Genomic DNA, 18,982 nt, shown 5'->3' with positions numbered 1-18,982 from the left:
TACCAACAGTGGTCCGAGGAGGGACAAACCACAAACCGGCGACAGGGTGTTGGGCGCCCAAGGCCCATCGATGCACGAGGGCAACAAAGGCTATCCCCCGACTGGTCAGAGCCAACAGAAGGTCTACTGTGGCACAAGTCGCACAAAATTTTAATGATGTTAATGGGAGGAATGCATCACAACATACTCTGCTACGTATAAAGTTGCATAGCCGTAGACCAATCAGAGTGCCAATGCCGCCGCCAATGGACTTTTTCACACACTAAATGTGTGCCATTTACCTGGGGAAGTGATGGGACCAGGATGGACTGTGAGATGACGACAAGCCGGTGGCGGGAGAGTGACGCTCTGGGCAATGTTCTGCCGGGACCGGTCATTCATGAGGACGTAAATTTGACACGTGCCACCTACCTAAACATTGTTGCAGACCAGGTACAGCCCTTCATGACAATGGTGTTCCCTGGTGGAAGTGGCCTCTTTCAGCAGGATAATGCAGCCTGACACACCGCTCACACTGTTCAGGAATGGTTTGAGGAACAGGATGAAGAGTTCAAGGTGATTCCCCAGATCTCAGTTAAACTGAGCATCTGTTGACCAACAAGTTCAATCCACTGCAGCACCACCTCGCAACCCACAGGACTTGAAGGATCTGCTGCTAACGACTTGGTCCCAGATACCACAGGACACCTTCAGGGCTCTTAAAGTGCTGTTTTGGCAGCAAGCTGAGATATAACAGCACATTCACGAGTTCACACTTACAAATATTTAGAAAGAATAAAAGGAATGCGCATTTGGCATGCTGCCCGAGGGTAGGGCTCTGAGCTCGGTATTTTGGCCCGATCCCAGAGTGCTCCCTCCGTATCTCTGGTTAGGATAGTAACCAGGCGAGTATGAGGAGTGTATGCAGTAAACTGTCAATGAGCATAGGTGAGTCGGCTCTGTATATATATAGGCCTCATTTCTTGCTAATTGGTTAGGCAATTTGAACGTGTTTCTCCCGAACTTGGTTAATTAAACATAATTTAGTCAGATGGTAATGATGTTTTGGCTCATTACTGTATATGGCAAATGATAGATCAGTTTATTGTGTTACCAAGTGAAAACAAGAAATCTGTAGTTGCCTTAAATTGGCTGAATGAGGCATTTAGTGAACGAACAAATTCGAACTGAAAAACAAAAACAAAGTTAGATTAGTTAGCACATTTTTCAAGACAAATATTTGTCAGAACCTAAAAATCTGAATGCATCAGGTTGCATTGAATTTTTAAGCTTTCTCAACAATTACATTTTTACAGTTTATAAACTTATTACAGGCATTGACTAAAAACCACAAATATCTGTTTTTGCATTTTTGGAGTCAAACGTCTTTATTTTCTTTCAAACTGATCTTCTGTCTGTACCACCAGCAAACATCTCTTTTATTATTGCTCATACTTATCATAGGGATATCATTAATCATAGGGATGATACGTCAAATCATTCTGTTTATTGAGGTAAAATAAGCAGATCATTCTGTTTATTTGCAACTTCACAGCAACATGCTAAAAAAGCCCAAAACCAAATGGGTTACCCAGGATGCTGCTGAAGAACTGTTGAAAGTGTTTCGTAATTTATACAGCTGTTCAAAGAGGGAAGAGAAAACAGGATTTTTTTTTATATTTATTCTCACACTCATATATCCCCAGCACTATCTGGGGCAGAGCTGATGTATCACCATCTTCCTCTGATGAATAGAAGAAAAGCTTCTCATAGTCTCAAAGAATTCATTAGCATCAAAGAGGAATGATGGCCCGTTGTGGTTGTTCTTGAGACGCGCGTGTGTGTGTGTGTGTGTGTGTGTGTGTCTCCTCTCCAAACCTGCACCCTTATCCTCCTCCAATAAATGCCACCTTCACCCATGTGCCACAATAATCGCAGTCTCCAGAGAAAGAGCTCATAACTCTGTCTTAATGGCCTCTGTGTCTTCTTCTTTAATCCAGAAGCCTATGCTGCTCATTTGGCATATGGCTGGCTCCAAGCGACATTGCCTTGCCCTAAATTGTTCACTTCCATGTATTTTGTCAGGATGCCAGCACCTACTAATGAACTCAGAGCCAGAAAGAACACCTGGTTGAAGAGAGCGAAAGCACATTGTTGCTCGTTTCTGGCCCACATAGCCGTCTCCATTTTGCCTCATTAAATTTTTGTCCATAGAGTAGTCAATATGTTCATTCAAGCTCTCAGACACAATATGTTCCTGGGATTCAACTGCAAATATTGCAACACTAGCTTCCACAGACTGAGTCATGAGATGAGTCAGAGCCTGAAAGTTTCAACGCCGTCTTAATGCTCTCTCTGTAAAGTCACCCGCACTCGTGTGTGTTTTTAAAACGGACCCTTGAGAATGTAGACGAGGCATGAAGCTGGTAATTGTGCTGGATGTATTCACTTTTATACTGCCACTCTCACTCACACACAGATTGCTGGATGAAAGAAAAAAACATATGACTAATAATATGTTTGATTTTTGATCATGTTTCTAGAGTCAGCATTCCAGGTTTTCCACTAGCCTAATGAAACCCCAATGGTATTAAACAAGTGGAACAAATTGAAGTGATATAAATATTATTTCTGGCAATCTGGAAATGTGTTTAAGTTATATTACTACACATACTTGGCACTAGTTATTATTACTAACAGCACGCCTGTTACAAAAAAAAACTAAATTGTTATTATAACATGGTATATTAACATTGCACTGCATACAAGTGAAATTTGTTTTCAAATGGCTTGTATTTTTTGCATTCAATTAAATGAAATCATCATGTGGTAAATCATCTCTTGCATGTGAAAAAGAAGTACACTTGATTAAACTTTTAAAAAGGGCACTTTTTACCAAAATATTATACTTTAAAAATATGTACTTAAGTGCAAACTACATTTGATGTTTTCTGACACTAATTGAATGTTAATTGCAAACATTTTAAATGTAAATTTATGTTAAATGCAATTATCTGACCTTTAGAGTGTTTTTTTCTACACGCTTAAGTAGGATTTAATTACATCTTTATATGTGAATTCATAATTATTTTGTCTTTGAAATAATGTTGAAAGTATACTCTCGAATTTATGGGAACCTGAAATATACTTTGATGTCATTTGTTGAAACTTGTATGTTATGTATTTAAAATCTGTAATTACACATGTGTAATACTAATGATGAAGTTGCAATTTAGTACATTTAAAATATACTAACTATAAATGTAATATCGAATGACACAGTTCAAATTATCAGTCAAGCACTTTACATGTATTTTAGTATGTTAGTCGACACATAAAAATAAGTGTAAAAAAGCATGATGACAGATTATTAATACATAATGACTTAAAGTGTACTTTGAATGACAACTTTCAATTTGACATTACAAATTGCACTTTTCAAAAGTGTTAAGAAACATTAATGAAAAGTGTACTCTTTTTAAGAACACTTAAATAGCGTTTTATTTAATATAGTTTTTTTTTTTTAAATAGACTTTAAGTACACTACAATTGCTAATTCAGTTCAATTAAGCATACTTCATTTTTACAAGTGATAGGTTTTTATGCTTTAATACAAGGGAAATCTGTTTTTGTTTTTTATTGTGCATTAAATTGATATTTGTGTTGTCCAAAATGTCATTTTATTTAGGGTTATTTACAAAGTAACATTTTAACCCATCCCTTCTCTGTTTCATAGGTTTGAATGAATGTTTGCTAAACAACGGAGGCTGCTCACACATCTGTGTGGATCGTCCCATTGGATACGAGTGCCAGTGTCCTGTTGGCTATAAGCTCCTGGACAAGAGGACATGTGGAGGTCAGGCCTGACTCAATGATGAGATGACTTTGACAGTAAAAGTAAAGCTGATATAATAGACTATTGATAATTTTCAAATATTACAACTCACTAGTGCCAGGTTATGTATGTTTCAGTGTGCTGACGCCACTTAAAATAAGTTTCAACACGAAGATTTAAAAATCTGTCTGCTTTCCGAGACAAGAGAACATGTACAGAATTTTTCAAACTCAAAAGTACTTGAAGTTTTAATCCAAACAAAGCTAATCTGAGAAAGCATTTGCTGTTACAGTGAACATACAAAATTATTTCACCACAGGGGCAGTGTCAGTGTTGTAAACTAGTCACTGCAGTGTGTGCAAGACCTGATGAATGTTCTTTTATTTATTTGTATAAAATGTCTATTCACTATTCTGTGTCATAACATCCTCCTTTGTACCATACATGTCTTGAGTGAGTGATCATGCCTGCAGTGTATCTGTTTACTCTGCAGATATTGATGAGTGTGAGAACCCTGATGCCTGCAGTCAGATCTGCATCAACCTGAAAGGGGATTTCAAGTGTGAATGTCACCCTGGGTATGAGATGGACCCCGTAAGCAAGACCTGTAAAGCTGAGGGTAAGATATATACTATAAAAGCAGATGGTTTAATAAAAGCCTAAATTAAGTCTGTTCATCATATAAAGCGATCGTGTCTCTTCTTAAATTTGGACTAAACCGCTCAGTTATGGATTCGTTTTACGATCTCTTCATGAACTTTTTGAAGCGTCAAAGTGGTAGTTGCGTAAACTGTCAATGGAGGGACAGAAATCTCTCAGAATTTATTAAAAATATGAAAATAGACAAAAGTCTTATAGGTTTGGAACGACATGAGGGTGAGTAATTGATATAAATTCCCCTTTAATACAAATGTGCCAGTTAAGACATTTATAATGTTACAAAAAAATGCTGTTCTTCCTGTTCATCAAAGAATCCTGGAAAAAAATGTATCACGGTTTACACAAAAATATTAAGCAACATGACTGTTTTCAACTTCTATAATAATAAGAAATGTTTCTTGAGCACCAAATCACTAAACATGTTAGAATGATTTCTAAGGGATCATGTGACACTGAAGACTGGATTAATGATGCTGAAAATTAAGCTTTATAATCACAGGAATCAATTATAATAATATTTCACAGTTTTTACTGTTTCTTGATCAAATAAATGAAGCCTTGGTGAGCTTAAAGGAGAACTCCGGTCAATTTTAACATTAAGCTCATTTTTTTGTACATTTGGAGTGCTGTCAATACATAGAACAACGACAAAAATCGGTGTTGCCTACACCGAGTTATTCTATTTTTAAAATTTGCGCCCTGTTGACTTCAATGGGGCAAGTTTTAAACCTGCTTTTAGGCTCTTAACATCCTTGATGTGTCATTACAAGTGCACAGACAATGTGAGTGATTCCTTCAGAGTGAACATGGTGAATCTGACTGCAGTAGATGTGAAAGATATTAATAAAAATTAAGTTTATTCAGCCAGCGCTCATACCTGTATTTACTTCCTGTTTTCGGTCGAAGCCCACAGTAGTCGATTGTCGAGTTCTCCACTGTTGCTTAGTAACCTATGATCACGCGCGTGAACTCGACAATCGACTACTGTGGACTTTGACCGAAAACAGGAAGTAAATACAGGTATGAGCGCTGGCTGAATAAACTTAATTTTTATTAATATCTTTCACATCTACTGCAGTCAGATTCACCGTGTTCACTCACATTTTCTGTGCACTTGTAATGACACATCATGGATGTTAAGAAGCTAAAAGCAGGTTTAAAACTTGCCCCATTGAAGTCAACAGGGTGCAAATTTTAAAAAGAGGATAACACGGTGTAGGCAACACCGATTTTTGTCGTTGTTCTCTGTATTGACAGCACTCCAAATGTACAAAAAAATGAGCTCAACGGTAAAATTGACTGGAGTTCTCCTTTAAGAGTATAATACGTGTAATACACAGTATGTAGAATAAATGAATATACAAATGCATGATATATATTACATATTATGTATACAATAAACAATAAACTTTGATTTGCCATCAATGGAGAAACAAGCTCTTTGCAGCCCAACATTGACGCTTTACACTGACCCATTTCAGCTGGTCATCTTACATTAGATCACAATGTAGGATATGCGCTCTTTAAATAATTTTTTTATATGTGCCAGCACGTTTCATTCAGCTACTTCAGACAGTCCAATTAGATCTTATCACATGACTGACTGCTACTTCCTGTGCCCTCTACGGCTCATCAGCCTTCAAGTTGAAGACACAGTCCTAGGGCGCTCAGACATACAGTGTGTGTGTGATGTAGAGATCTAGCTGAAAAAATGCAATGCTTAACAGTTTTTAAGAATGATAAAGATAAGTGAATCCCACAGAGGGCTATTGCTTCTCTTTCTGTGACTGGAGTTATTATGATCTTTATGTAATGCTCTCAATCTACAGTATATGTAAATGTTAAAGATGTCATTCTCCCTGTAAATGGCTTTGTGTATTTGTTATCGTTAGCAGACACTGCTTATGCTGACTGTTACTTATGAATCATTGTGTTAATTTAACGTAGTTCTACAGGAATATTCTGGCTTGCATACAGGTTAAATTATATCAGCAGTGTCTGTGACATGCTCCTGATTACCTCTCTAATAGTTTCGAACGATTTCAAGTTGTCCCTCAGTTTGTAAAAAACTAACAAACTGATCGTACAGCAACATCTGAAGCACCTCAGCAAAATATTATATGTTTTCAAATAATTTTTATTTGAGTTGTGAATATGAGTTCATAGTCGAAATTAAATGAGATGAGATGAAAAGACAGTGTGAATAATTGCAAGATACGTCTTTCTAGTCAGTTTTCATTAAATATCATTAAATGTTACCTTAATTGGTATGCATCCTAATGATTGTGAAAATTATGTCAAGTTGCAAGACAGATTATATATATGTATAATATATATATATATGTGTGTGTGTGTGTGTACACGTTTTGTAATAAATTATTTTATTTACAATAATATTTCCTTAAAGAATTATCTTATGTCTTTAATTATTTAAAGTGTGGTTTAATTATAAATTGAATTATAAAAGTGTGGTAGTCAGCAACCTCAGAAATTTTTTTTTATCATTTGCAATTTTCTGAAGAATTCATCTCTCTCTGTTTCAAGACTAAGTCATCTATTACTCTCTGTGATCATCTGTCCTTGTATTTTTAATTTTTAGGAAAAAGCCCTTACCTGATGTTCACGAACAGGCACGAGATCAGGCGTATTGACCTGGTGAAGAGGGACTACACACAGGTGGTTCCTACTCAGAAGAACGCAGTGGCCATTGATATAGACGTCGCCGCCAACCGCATGTTCTGGTGTGATCGTTTTCAACACAAAATATACAGGTGACCTCATATTGACCTTTTAGTTATGCTGTAAATGTGGAAACTGTTTGGCTGCGCACTTATAAGGGAGCCGTGGCCATTGCTATGAGAGCCTGGCTTCATTTAACAGTAAATTGCTGCTTCACATGCTTGTGATATGTTCATTATTTTGAACTCAGGAGATACGGCTCCATTTATTTACATATCTCTCCCTCACACTTACTCTCTAGACAGCACACCATTGAAATCATTCTGATGAGATGCAGAGAGGCAGAAAAACAGCACTTAAGAAACATTTGAACTGCCATATTACAGAAACAAATATTATGTGGGTGTTCTGTTCAAAAGCCTGTGTTCCTTGGGAATGTGTATATGTGCACAGTAATCTTCAAAAGTCCAGGGTCTTATGCTCACCAAAGCTGCTTTTATTTGATTATTGTGAGATATTATTACAATTTTAACAGACTATTTTAATAAATATTATTGTAATTTATTCCTGTGACGGTAAAGCTTAATTTTCAGCATCATTACTCCAGTCTTCAGTGTCACATGATCCTTCAGGAATCATTCTAATATGATGAATTGCTGCTCGGGAAACATTCTTATTATTATCAATGTTGAAAACAGTTGTGCTGTTTAATATTTTTGTGGAAACAGAACAGAAATAATAGATTTTTTAAAAATAATAATGATATATTACATATTATTGTTTTTATTTTTTCAGTGTATTTTCAGTATAATCAAGCAATGACAAGTTATAAAAACAAAATACAGATGGGCTAAAAAGTGTATTAAATAGTTGACGATAGGAAGACTTTTATGATATCTCCATTTATTTATTTTTTATTAATCTACTGAGAGACTCTGATGCATCACACAGAATCCTGGGAGTAAAGTGTCCATCATTTGATCCCTTTAAAAAAGTTTTGGCTTCGGAAAAGTTTTTATTTTGAGCACGGTTTGAAATGACCTTTGAACATGACTGCCATTACCATGCTTGTTCTCCCTTCAAAGTGCCCTGTGTAGGCATCAGGTCAAATGTAATACAGGATATCTTTTGACTCTTGCCATTTAGACCTGTTACGAATTCATTTGAAACTCCCAAAGAACCCTTTTGACTAATTTTTCTACAGTCCATCTCTTTCCTCCTAATTGCACATTCCATTTGATCTTGCTAATTGGGGACATTCACTTTCCTAATAATAGACACCTCTGCGGCTGCCCAAAATGATACGGTATTTTATTAAATGGCAGTACTCTGCCCCTGCACTCTCTCTGTCTGTCTCTTTTGGACCTATAACTGAGGATAAAGTGTAAAGTCATTAGCCGTAACGTCTCCGCTGTGAGCTTGAACTAGTTTGGGATGAAATGGAAGCTGATAATAGAAGGCTATGAGAGTGAGTTGTGGCATTACTTTATATAGACACCTGTGACACTTATGAACACGTCAGATGGTGTGAAGATCATGTGATCTGTGAAGTGAAGTTTGAGTATTAGAAAGCGATTTTAGACAATAAGAACATATTTGACTATTATAGTACTGTAAATATAATAATATTAAGTAATATAAGTGGGGGGGTTTTTTGGACCAATGAGATTCTTATCAAGTGTCAAACAAAAGGATTATGTTTATAGTTATTGCTGTTTACGGCATTCTGCACATTACAGTATGTACTATTTTTTTGTAGATGTAAATTATGTGAAACTATGTCACATACAACAATAAACTTTTCCAACCGTAGTATCAGTATTACATTATCTGGCTTTCCAATACATATTTGTATGTGATTTTGGGGATTTCACATTGTAAGAGACATGTTGTAAGAGACTTATCATTTCCTGTTTTATGATTTTTCTTAATTTTGGTGACTACATGACTTTTATATGATATGATACTATGATATTTCTAAGAAATAATAATATATACTATTTCAAACTACTTAATAAGGTTTTCTTTTCAAGAATTGCATTGTTTCAATGAGGCTTTTCTCTATATTTTGATATCAAGACAGTTGTACCACGCTGACATTTTAATTTTTCGTCAGCTTTTGGGCAACACGTGATTTTCGAAAACATTAAAAATCTTACCGACCCCAAACTTTTGAATGCTAGTATTTTGATGTGAATTTTGAAATAAATGCTGGATTGAAACGAAAACCACGTAGGAAATACAATTTCTAAACTGTGCTTAAAAAACATGTATAGTCAGGCGGTTCTCAAAAAATTATAGCTTGAATGTTAATTTCTGCAGTGATCCAGCCTCACTTTATTTTCACTGGCATAACTCTGAATATATTTGACTGTTACATGTTTTACAAAATAAATGACAATAGATCTTTGTGGACAGAGGATTTTTCCTCATTCTGTCACGATATATAAAACAATCCCAACTGAAGTTATTTGATTTGACTAGTGGACCCAGTGTGTCTAATAGCAGAACCTCTAATTGTCTGCACGTCTCTGCAGTGCTTACATCCACGAGGCGAGCGACCCGTCTCGACACGTTACTCTGATCGACTCGGATCTGCATTCCCCCGAAGGGCTGGCACAGGACTGGGTTCAGCACAACCTCTACTGGACCGACTCGGGCGACAGAACCATCTCTGTGGCTTCAGCGGACGGCAGCAGGAGACGCGTGCTGATCAACACCGATCTGAGCGAACCACGGGCCATCGCTGTGGATCCAGAGAGAGGGTGAGCACATATCAGACTCTACACTGCCAGTCTAAAAAACAAAACCACAAAAGGCCAGACTGCCTCTAAAGGTCACTGAAATGATAAGATAAGCTTTCAGTGACATGCACATGGAGGCTGTGGAGTATAACAGAGGAAATGTTATTGAATTCTACTAATCCATAGAGATAACCTGAACGCTCATATGAATAGCTGCAAACATGCTGTTGTTTGCTCACAATAGTGAATGGCACAAAATAGACAAACCTATTTTATTTTAGCCATTTAAGACTGTTCTGCAATAACCTTCACCTCTGACAAAAAAGTGAAAAAACTGAAGAGAAAAATCTTTTAAACATCTAGTTTCAAATTTATTCAGCAAGTTATACATTTTGGGCCCTATCTTGCACCCAGCGCAATTGACTTTGTACACCGACGCATGTTTCATTCCTATTTTGCACCCACGCAAAGCGCGCTTTTCCCTCCACAGAAGCACGTCGCTAAACTAGGGAATGAACTTGCGCTCCCGGGGGCGGTTCAGCGCAAAGAGGAGGCGTTTTCCGGCGCAAACGTTCCTTCATGCTATTTTGCAGGTTTAGAAAACAATTGCGCCACTAACCAGGAAAAAAATGTTTAAAGTCAGTGGCGCGTTGCGCATGTTATTCATAAGCTATTTTAAGGGCGCATGCTTGGCCATAATCAATGTAGCGTGTGCACAACGCGCACTTTGATTCTCTCATCTACACAGACGCAGCAGTTTTCATTTTTGCAAATCATACATTATTGCGATAGATAGATAGATAGATAGATAGATAGATAGATAGATAGATAGATAGATAGATAGATAGATAGATAGATAGATAGATAGATAGATAGATAGATAGATAGATAGATAGATAGATAGATAGATAGATAGATAGATAGATGGACAATTTATTATAAAAGCATACATCTAGCTTACACATTTACCCAAATTATCATACGCCTTTTTAACCGAAGTTAATTTGGGTGGGTTTCTCCATCCCCAACGTCCCTGACGAGAGCGTTGCTCTCCTTGGCTGTGAACCGCTCCTGGCGCGCGCCTGGCAAATCCGCCGTTATAATAGGAATCCGCTTTAGAACAAGTGCGTCTGCTCTTAAAGGGAATGTGAGATGACGCTCTGATTGGTTTATTTCACGTTACGCCCAAACCACACCTATGAATAATGAAGCTCTTCAGACCAACCCATTTTAGATTTGCGCCTGGCGCAAGAGTCATTTATCCCGCCGGGAAAATAGCAACAGCGCCAAGACCCGCCCACAAAGTTACTTGCGCTTTGCGCTTTGACGCTTGCGTTTCAGATCGTTAAAATAGGGCCCTTTATCTTTGTGTTCATGTTGGTTTCATTTGGTTTTAAAAAACTTTTCTACCATTTTCAAGAAAAGTTTAAATGTAATGACTCACTCATGTAAAAATGAACACTCGCCAAGCGCCAGTATTGACGAGGATATGAAATGGTGCCAATCACCAGTTGGCTGGTAACAATTTTATGAATTCTAAGAATGCAATTTTGTGAGAACATGAACGTGAACAAACGTGAATGACACTGGGGACAGTTGGCGCTGCATCGTCACAAAAGTTTAAGCCCTGCCAATTGAAATATTTAAGCGCAAGGAGATGCGAAAGGGAACTCAATTCGTTACTCGCTGTGTGGGAAGGTTTCTGTTAATTGAATTAAAGCTGAAATAAATAAAAATTAAAACCTTAAACTTAAAAATCCTAAGAGAAAATGAGCAATTGGCACTAAGTACTAAAGTACTAAAGTTACTAAAACTGAAATGCAAAATAAATTATAAATGAACTAGAAATATAAAACATATATGTATATATATATGTATGACAAAAGCACAAACTTAAATAAAAATAAAAATGGAAAACATAAAAATGACAAATCAAAACAGTAGTATTTACTATAATAGTAAATAAAGAATACTAATTAATAAGGTTGTCTTTTCAAGAATTACATTGTTTTAATGATGCTTTTCTATTCATTTTGGCATCAAAACAGTTTTGACATTTTCAACCCTCCCAAAAAATATTAAAATCTATTTGTATTCAATTCACTGTATTATGAATTGCATTTTTATGTATTTTTAAAAAGCACATACATTTTTAATCACTGTCAACGACAACATGCAACTCCGAGCATTTTCGCTGTTATCAAGCCGTATTAGATCTATGGAGGTTCAAACTCAGTAGCAGTAATGTTTTTTCTTTTTCTTTTTTTCTTCTGGTGAACACTTTGTCTTCACAGGTTCATGTATTGGTCTGACTGGGGCATCAGGGCCAAGATTGAGAAGGCTGGCATGAACGGTGTTGATCGGCAGGTGTTGGTGTCTGAGGACATTGAGTGGCCCAATGGAATCACACTCGGTAGGAATTGTGGTCCTTCCTTTCTGTTATTTGCGCTCTAAGTCTAAACCATTTGAGCTGTATGCAACTCTTATGAATCAGTAAGGGTGATCTGCAGTGTCCAGGCTCTTTGACAGTAGTGTTGTGTCTCTGCATGCAGATGTGGTTGGTAAGCGCTTGTACTGGGTGGACTCAAAACTACACCTGATCTCCAGTGTGGATTTAAATGGGTCCCATCGCAGAGTCATCCTGTTCTCCAGCGAGAGACTCGGGCACCCTTACGCCCTCGCTGTGTTCGAGGTGAGTGAGCCTCCTAAATATTTCGTGTTTACATGCCTGTGATTAACACCAGCTAGTCGGTAAATGTGTGTGTTTGGTCAGTATCTTATAGCCGAGTTGGCATTAAAGCCTTTCTTATTTTCTACTTTGAGATTTATTTATATGGTTGTATATAAACTTGTTTTTTCAGAATTACAGTTTTAAAGACCAGATCACATTTTTAGGAGATTGGTGGCTAAAAAACATCTATAATGACATTTTTTAAAGATTTTTATTTCAATGACCAGTAGTGATGCATATATTAGGAGGGTGAATATCATGCTGATATTTGTATAATACAGTTTAATGAAAACAAAACTGAACAAAGATTATCAGTTTTATACAATACTGGTGGTTCAGTGTTTTAATGGATCTTTAATGTTTTTGAAAGAAGTCTCTTAAGCTCACCAAGGCTGCGTTTATTTGACCAAAAATCCAGTAAAACAGTAATATTGTGAAATATTTTTATAATTTAAATGAACTGTTTCTATTTTAATATATACCGTCTACTTTATTAGGTACACCTGTTCAGCTGCACGTTAACACAGATATCTAATCAGCCTATCACATGCTGATAATAAGAAATGCTCAAGAAACATTTCTGATTATTATCAATGTTGAAAACGGTTGAGCTGATTCATATTTTTGTGGACACCATGATATTTTTTTTATATTCATACAGAATTTATTTGAAATATAAATCTGTCACTTTTTATCAATTTGATGCATCCTTGCTGAATAAAAGTATTACTTTAAAAAATCTGACCTCAAAGTGGTCTCAGAATGGATAAATATGAGCAATTAATTTCCCTGGGCGATATATCATCTATAGAAGTGGCATGTGTAGGTGAGGGGCTACTATGGGCTGTGAAATGTTGTGGTAATTGATTGAAGCTGTGTCTGAAGACACTTTAAATGTAAAACTGAATCATGCTCAGAATTATTCATGTTCAACATCCCAGTTCAATGATGTATTGTATTTTAATATGGGACAATTCCCTTTATTGTTTTGCTGCTTAAGCTCAGTGGTCTCCATGGTAACATAGGGATGGGTTCAGGGTGGGGGATATGATAGGAAGAAAGAAGATTATAGTGTTTTCACACAAGCATGGCTCAAGTTGTGGTGAGCTCACTAATCTAAGCACAAAAGCCCTAAAACCACCCAAAACACCCTAGTAACGCCTTAGAAACCACATAAGACACCCTAGCAACCACATAGAACAACCTAGCAACACTAATCTAAGATTGACTTGACCTCACAGCAGAGGCGGACCAAATGCTGAAGGGCTGTTATCTTATACACCTACACATCAGCTGCATAATTAATGGTCTTGTTGTGGCAGCTGTAGTTTGGACAGAGGATCCTGCTGTGGATTTCACCACAGTAACACAGCTTCCACACAAAATAATGTGTGACTTTTTAATGTGGAATTTTTTCTTGGCAGCCTTATTGCTTGTGAGAGACTAGTCACTAGGTAGATATTTGTTTTACCCAGGATGCCCTTTTTTCATAGTTTGAAGCTAACTTCAATATCTGTGATGCAAGCAGATTGATGAAGAGGTGCTTTGCCTGGTTCCTCTTCATTTTTTAAGTGGCGTTTGCTGACTGGATCTCTTGCTGACTGTATCACAAGCTATCATGCATGTTGTGTCAGAAGGGAGATTCAGTGTCTTTGAGGACCCCTGCCCAAAAAACACTCAGAACACCTTAGCAACACCATAGAAACCACTGAGGACACCCTAGCAACTCTCCAAACCCTCTAAGAACACTCTAGCAACCACCTAGCAATGCTCTAGGAACCACCCACAACACTCTAGCAACCACCCACAACACCCTAGCAATCTCCTAACAAAGCCCTAAAACCACCCAAAATACCCTAGTAACGCCTTAGAAACCACCTAAGACACCCTAATAACCACATAGAACATCCTAGCAGTACTTTAAAGCCTCCAAGAACACTCTATTAACCTCCCACAACATGCTAGTTACCACCTAGCAAAGCCTCAAACCACACAGAACATCTTAGCAACACTTTAGAAACCACCTAATACACCCTAGCAACCACACATAACACCATAGCAGCACTCTAAACCTGCCAAGCTCTAGCAACCAACCAACAATGCTCTCACAACTACCCACAACCCCCAACTACCACCTAGAAATTCCCTAAAATCACCCGTAACACCACAGCAATGTCTTAGAAACCACACAGGAATCCCTAGCAACCACATAGCAATACTCTAAAACCTCCCAGAATACTCAAGCAATGCTCTAGCAACCGCCCACAACACCCCAGCGACCAACTCGCAATGCCCTAAATGCCACCCACAACACCTTAGCAACCACCTAGCAATTTCCTAAAACAACTCAGAACACCTTAGCAACCCCATAAAAACCACAGAATACTCCATAGCAACCACACAGAACACCCTAGCAACACTCTAAACTCTCCAAGAACATTCCAGAACCCTGGTCTAGCAACCACCTAGCAGTGAACCACCCAGAACACCTTAGCAACACAGTAGAAACCACCTAAGACTCCATAGCAACCAACCAACCAGCAATGCTCTGCTCTTGCAACCACCCAGAACACCCTAGCAATCAACTAGCAATGTCTAAAACCATCCAGAACACCTTAGCAACACCATGGAAACCACCCAGGAAACCCTAGCAACCACTTAGCGATGCTTTAAAACCACCCAGAACCCCCTAGCAACTAACTAGCAATGTTGACTCTTGTGTCTCTCAGGATCGGGTGTACTGGACGGACCGTGAGAAGGAGGCCGTTTACAGCGCAAACAGACTCACAGGACAAGATGTGACCAGCCTTGCCGAGCACCTCAATGACCCTCATGATATTGTGGTTTTCCACGAGCTGAGCCAACCTGGCGGTGTGTGGACTTCAGATCAGCTATATTTATTAATTTGTCATCCTTTTTCTTTGACATTTTTGACTAATGGCGTACTAAATACTACGGTTTTAATACACCTTATGAAATCCACCCAGAATCGGATTTCTCCCTTTTGTAATCCATCTTGCCTGCCATTTCTGTTTTAATCTGCATGTAAGTAATTTTGACATTAGAATCTGGAACCAAAAACATCAACAGTTTACTGTTAAAAATTAATCATAGTTTTTAAGTCTCCTCAGACTGAAGATGAAGTGTGTTTGACCCATATGGCTCAGAGAATGATGGTTGTGTCGTCTCCTAAAGGATGATTTATCATTGTGTGTGTGTGTGTGTGTGCGTGTACGCGCAGCTCCTGACAGCTGTAACCTGGGCGGCGTGACTAACGGAGGCTGTGACTTCCTTTGTCTGCGAGCTCCTCAGATCAGCGAACACTCACCCAAATACACCTGCGCTTGCCCTGACGGCGAGGAGCTCAGCCCTGACACACGACAATGTGTACCAGGTGAGCTCATCACATTGTGCCTTACACCGTGTCCTGGCTAGGTGGGACATGATCACGTCCATGAGTTTTAGTTCTTCAGGAGTTTTGTCCTAACCACATCAAAGCAACAGAATGATTTTTGGATTTGCTTGATTTCTCACTTTAAACATCAAATGTCTTCTGATTGGCTGTGATTTAGTCACAGTATGTCACCATCTCTATGTTATGGTCAGTTTTTCATATATATATGACATTTATATATATATATATATAACATTTAAATTATATATAAAATATATATGAATATATACAAAAGACAAAAGAAAAAGAAAACCCGAAATCTTTACCCCTTATTAAATCATTATTAAAAATGTCTTAAAGATTTAAGCATATTATGTAGTTGTGTTTGGAGTTTATTATAATTATTTATAACGCAGTGAGACATGGCAAAATGTGTGGACATAATTTTTGGCCAGGCTGTCACAAAGAAATTATGAACACATGCAAATACAACAGAGAACCAATGACATATTAAAAACGGATTATGTTGTAGTCAGTGTATGCTTTTTTTTGGTGAGCTTTTTGTTTTTCCTATGCATTTTATTCCATAATAAAACATAACATGTAGCTGTAGTTTGCACAACAGGGGAGAAACAAGACACAATAACAAAACCACTAAAATATTAAATAAGTACAAGGCAGGGCAAACACTGGAGTTATGTGACTGAAAAACTAAACCTATACATGGAATAGAAGAAAACTTACAAAAGACTAAGGTAAATAACTAAAGTAAAACAAGTCCACGGCTGGAGAAAGTTAGGTATTAGATAAATGTAAACCCAGGCTAAATAAATCAAAGAGAAAACCACAGTAACAAACTGAATCTATAAATCATAGTGATGGGTCGTTCATAAATGATCCGTTCATTGCGTCATGTGACAAATGAACGAAAGACTCGGAAGGTAAAGTAATTATTTATGTTCCCTGAAAATTATCTTTGGCTGCATTATAATGATTACTTAATTCAGAATAAGATCAAGATTGCGTAGTTGGATATGTTCGGGGAATTTGGCTGTTAAAATTGACAACTTATTGACAAATTGACAACTTATTTTTGTATACTAATGAATAACCTGTCATTGTACCACCAGTCCAAAACGACACTGCCGCAACATCTACTGTCCCCATCAACAACACCGTGGAGACGGGAGCTGGCTGGGCCCCGGAGTCCCCTGGAGCAGTGACTTCTCAGTCCGACAGTGTGGCTGAAACCACTCTCTCATCACTCCTCACGTCCGGCCCAGAGGAAGCGGCCGTCTCCTCTAATACTACAGCAGAGCGCAGGCCAACACGGGCATCCAGCACCACACCAGGAGACCTGAGCAACCTGTCCCATCACTGTAAGTGTGTGTCTGTGTGATTTCATGCACAGGAGAATCCTTCGCTAAGCCTGTCTGTCTGTCTATCTATCATTTCAGAATTTACTGAAATGTACTTAACAGTGCCAATCTTCACTCTGAAATACACAATTTAACAGACTATATACTTCTTTAACAATAATAAAATAATTGCTATCTCTATTTTATTTCGATTAAGTGTGCTGTCCTATTTGTTACTATGCTAATGTTAATTATTAGCTTTTCATCAACTCACAAACGATTGGGGAAACGGTGCTTTAGATGATAATGTGACCAGGACTTCACTACTGTAAACTTTGATTCTCCCTCCAAACTTTTTGTCCATTTGTGCATCCTGAAAAAGCCTGAAAGCCTGTCAGAGGTGCCCTAATTTGTCACTCTGTTTTGGGGTGGGCTTAGTGAATGAGTCAATCAGCTACATCATCTTGTTTAAATAAATAGGTTAAACAAATGTGTAAGTGATGCTCCTCTCTTTAATTTTCCTCTAGCTGGCAATGAGTTGTTTCTCCTTGGCCGTAATCTGACAGTGGCAGTGCTTGGTGTCGTAATTCCCATAGGTATGTACATCTTCAACCTCTCTGGCTCCCAGGGGCCGCTAGGGTCCTGCTCTGTGCTATTTTGAGCACATTATGACACCGGTGTTTCTCACCGATGCTCTAACTGCAAGGTGAGTGAGCCCAGGGCAGCAGACTCAGCTGTATGGAGATGCTTGTTGTGTGTGTGGTGTCTGCATGAATTTAGATTTATTCTACTTTATTGTCTTTGTGAACCCAGAAGGAAATTCCCTTGGTAATATTATGACAAATCTGACTAACATCAAGTGTGCTGCATTGCAGATGGAGCAGATGTTAAGATTTTATTAGGTTACATTTCTAAGAGCCATATAAGAATGTTCTCAATTGGCTTCTCTGATGAACATGAAATGTTTGAGTTTTTGCCTGAGTTCTTCATTCCCTATCAACCCTCTCTCCTCTGTTTTAGTTTTCTTCTGCTATTCTCATTCTCTTTTGCTATCATTGGTTTCAATCCAGGCGATTTAAAGGAACCGTTCACCCATAAATAACAATTCTGTCATCATTTACTCGCCTGCTGTTTCGATACGTTTTGACTGACTGACTGACTTCTGTGGAACACAAAAGGTGATGTTAGGTAGAATGTTGATGCTGCTCTTTTCCACACATAAAGTCTACAGAGGCTGTCAGTCTTAAATGACAAAAGCACCATAAAAGTGAATGTCATGACTCATGACTCACTTTTGTGTGATGAACAGAACATTCAAGTATAAGGCTGAATAAATAAAGCTGAATGAATGCCAGAATTGTTATTTTTGTGTGAACTATTCCTTTAATTTTACATTTTCTATCTATCTATCTATCTATCTATCTATCTATCTATCTATCTATCTATCTATCTATCTATCTATCTATCTATCTGTCTGTCTGTCTGTCTGTCTGTCTATCTCTCTGTCTGTCTGTTTGTATATCTATCTATCTATCTATCTATCTATCTGTCTATCTGTCTATCTGCCTATCTATCTGCCTATCTGTCTGTCTATCTATCTCT

The 18,982-nt window shown here is 37.8% G+C and overlaps 1 protein-coding gene across 2 annotated transcripts in view; it reads left to right on the top strand.

Moving 5' to 3' along the window:
- Positions 1-18,982, top strand: part of LOC311292627 (low-density lipoprotein receptor-related protein 8-like) — an 85,823-nt gene that overhangs the window by 63,572 nt on the left and 3,269 nt on the right. For both annotated transcript variants that reach the window (XM_084412365.1, XM_084412364.1), the window contains exons 8-17: positions 3,716-3,835; positions 4,308-4,433; positions 7,074-7,245; positions 9,691-9,918; positions 12,192-12,310; positions 12,450-12,589; positions 15,358-15,499; positions 15,870-16,022; positions 17,153-17,401; positions 17,908-17,976. In XM_084412365.1, coding sequence (XP_084268491.1) covers positions 3,716-3,835; positions 4,308-4,433; positions 7,074-7,245; positions 9,691-9,918; positions 12,192-12,310; positions 12,450-12,589; positions 15,358-15,499; positions 15,870-16,022; positions 17,153-17,401; positions 17,908-17,976 — 1,518 coding nt within the window. The remainder of the gene's footprint in view (positions 1-3,715; positions 3,836-4,307; positions 4,434-7,073; positions 7,246-9,690; positions 9,919-12,191; positions 12,311-12,449; positions 12,590-15,357; positions 15,500-15,869; positions 16,023-17,152; positions 17,402-17,907; positions 17,977-18,982) is intronic.

The sequence above is a fragment of the Rutilus rutilus genome (assembly GCF_951802725.1).
Source record: "Rutilus rutilus genome assembly, chromosome: 6".
In the NCBI taxonomy this organism is placed as follows: domain Eukaryota; kingdom Metazoa; phylum Chordata; class Actinopteri; order Cypriniformes; family Leuciscidae; genus Rutilus; species Rutilus rutilus.
The sequence above is the reverse complement of the archived record's forward strand: the minus strand, read 5'-3'. Positions and strand labels throughout refer to the sequence as shown.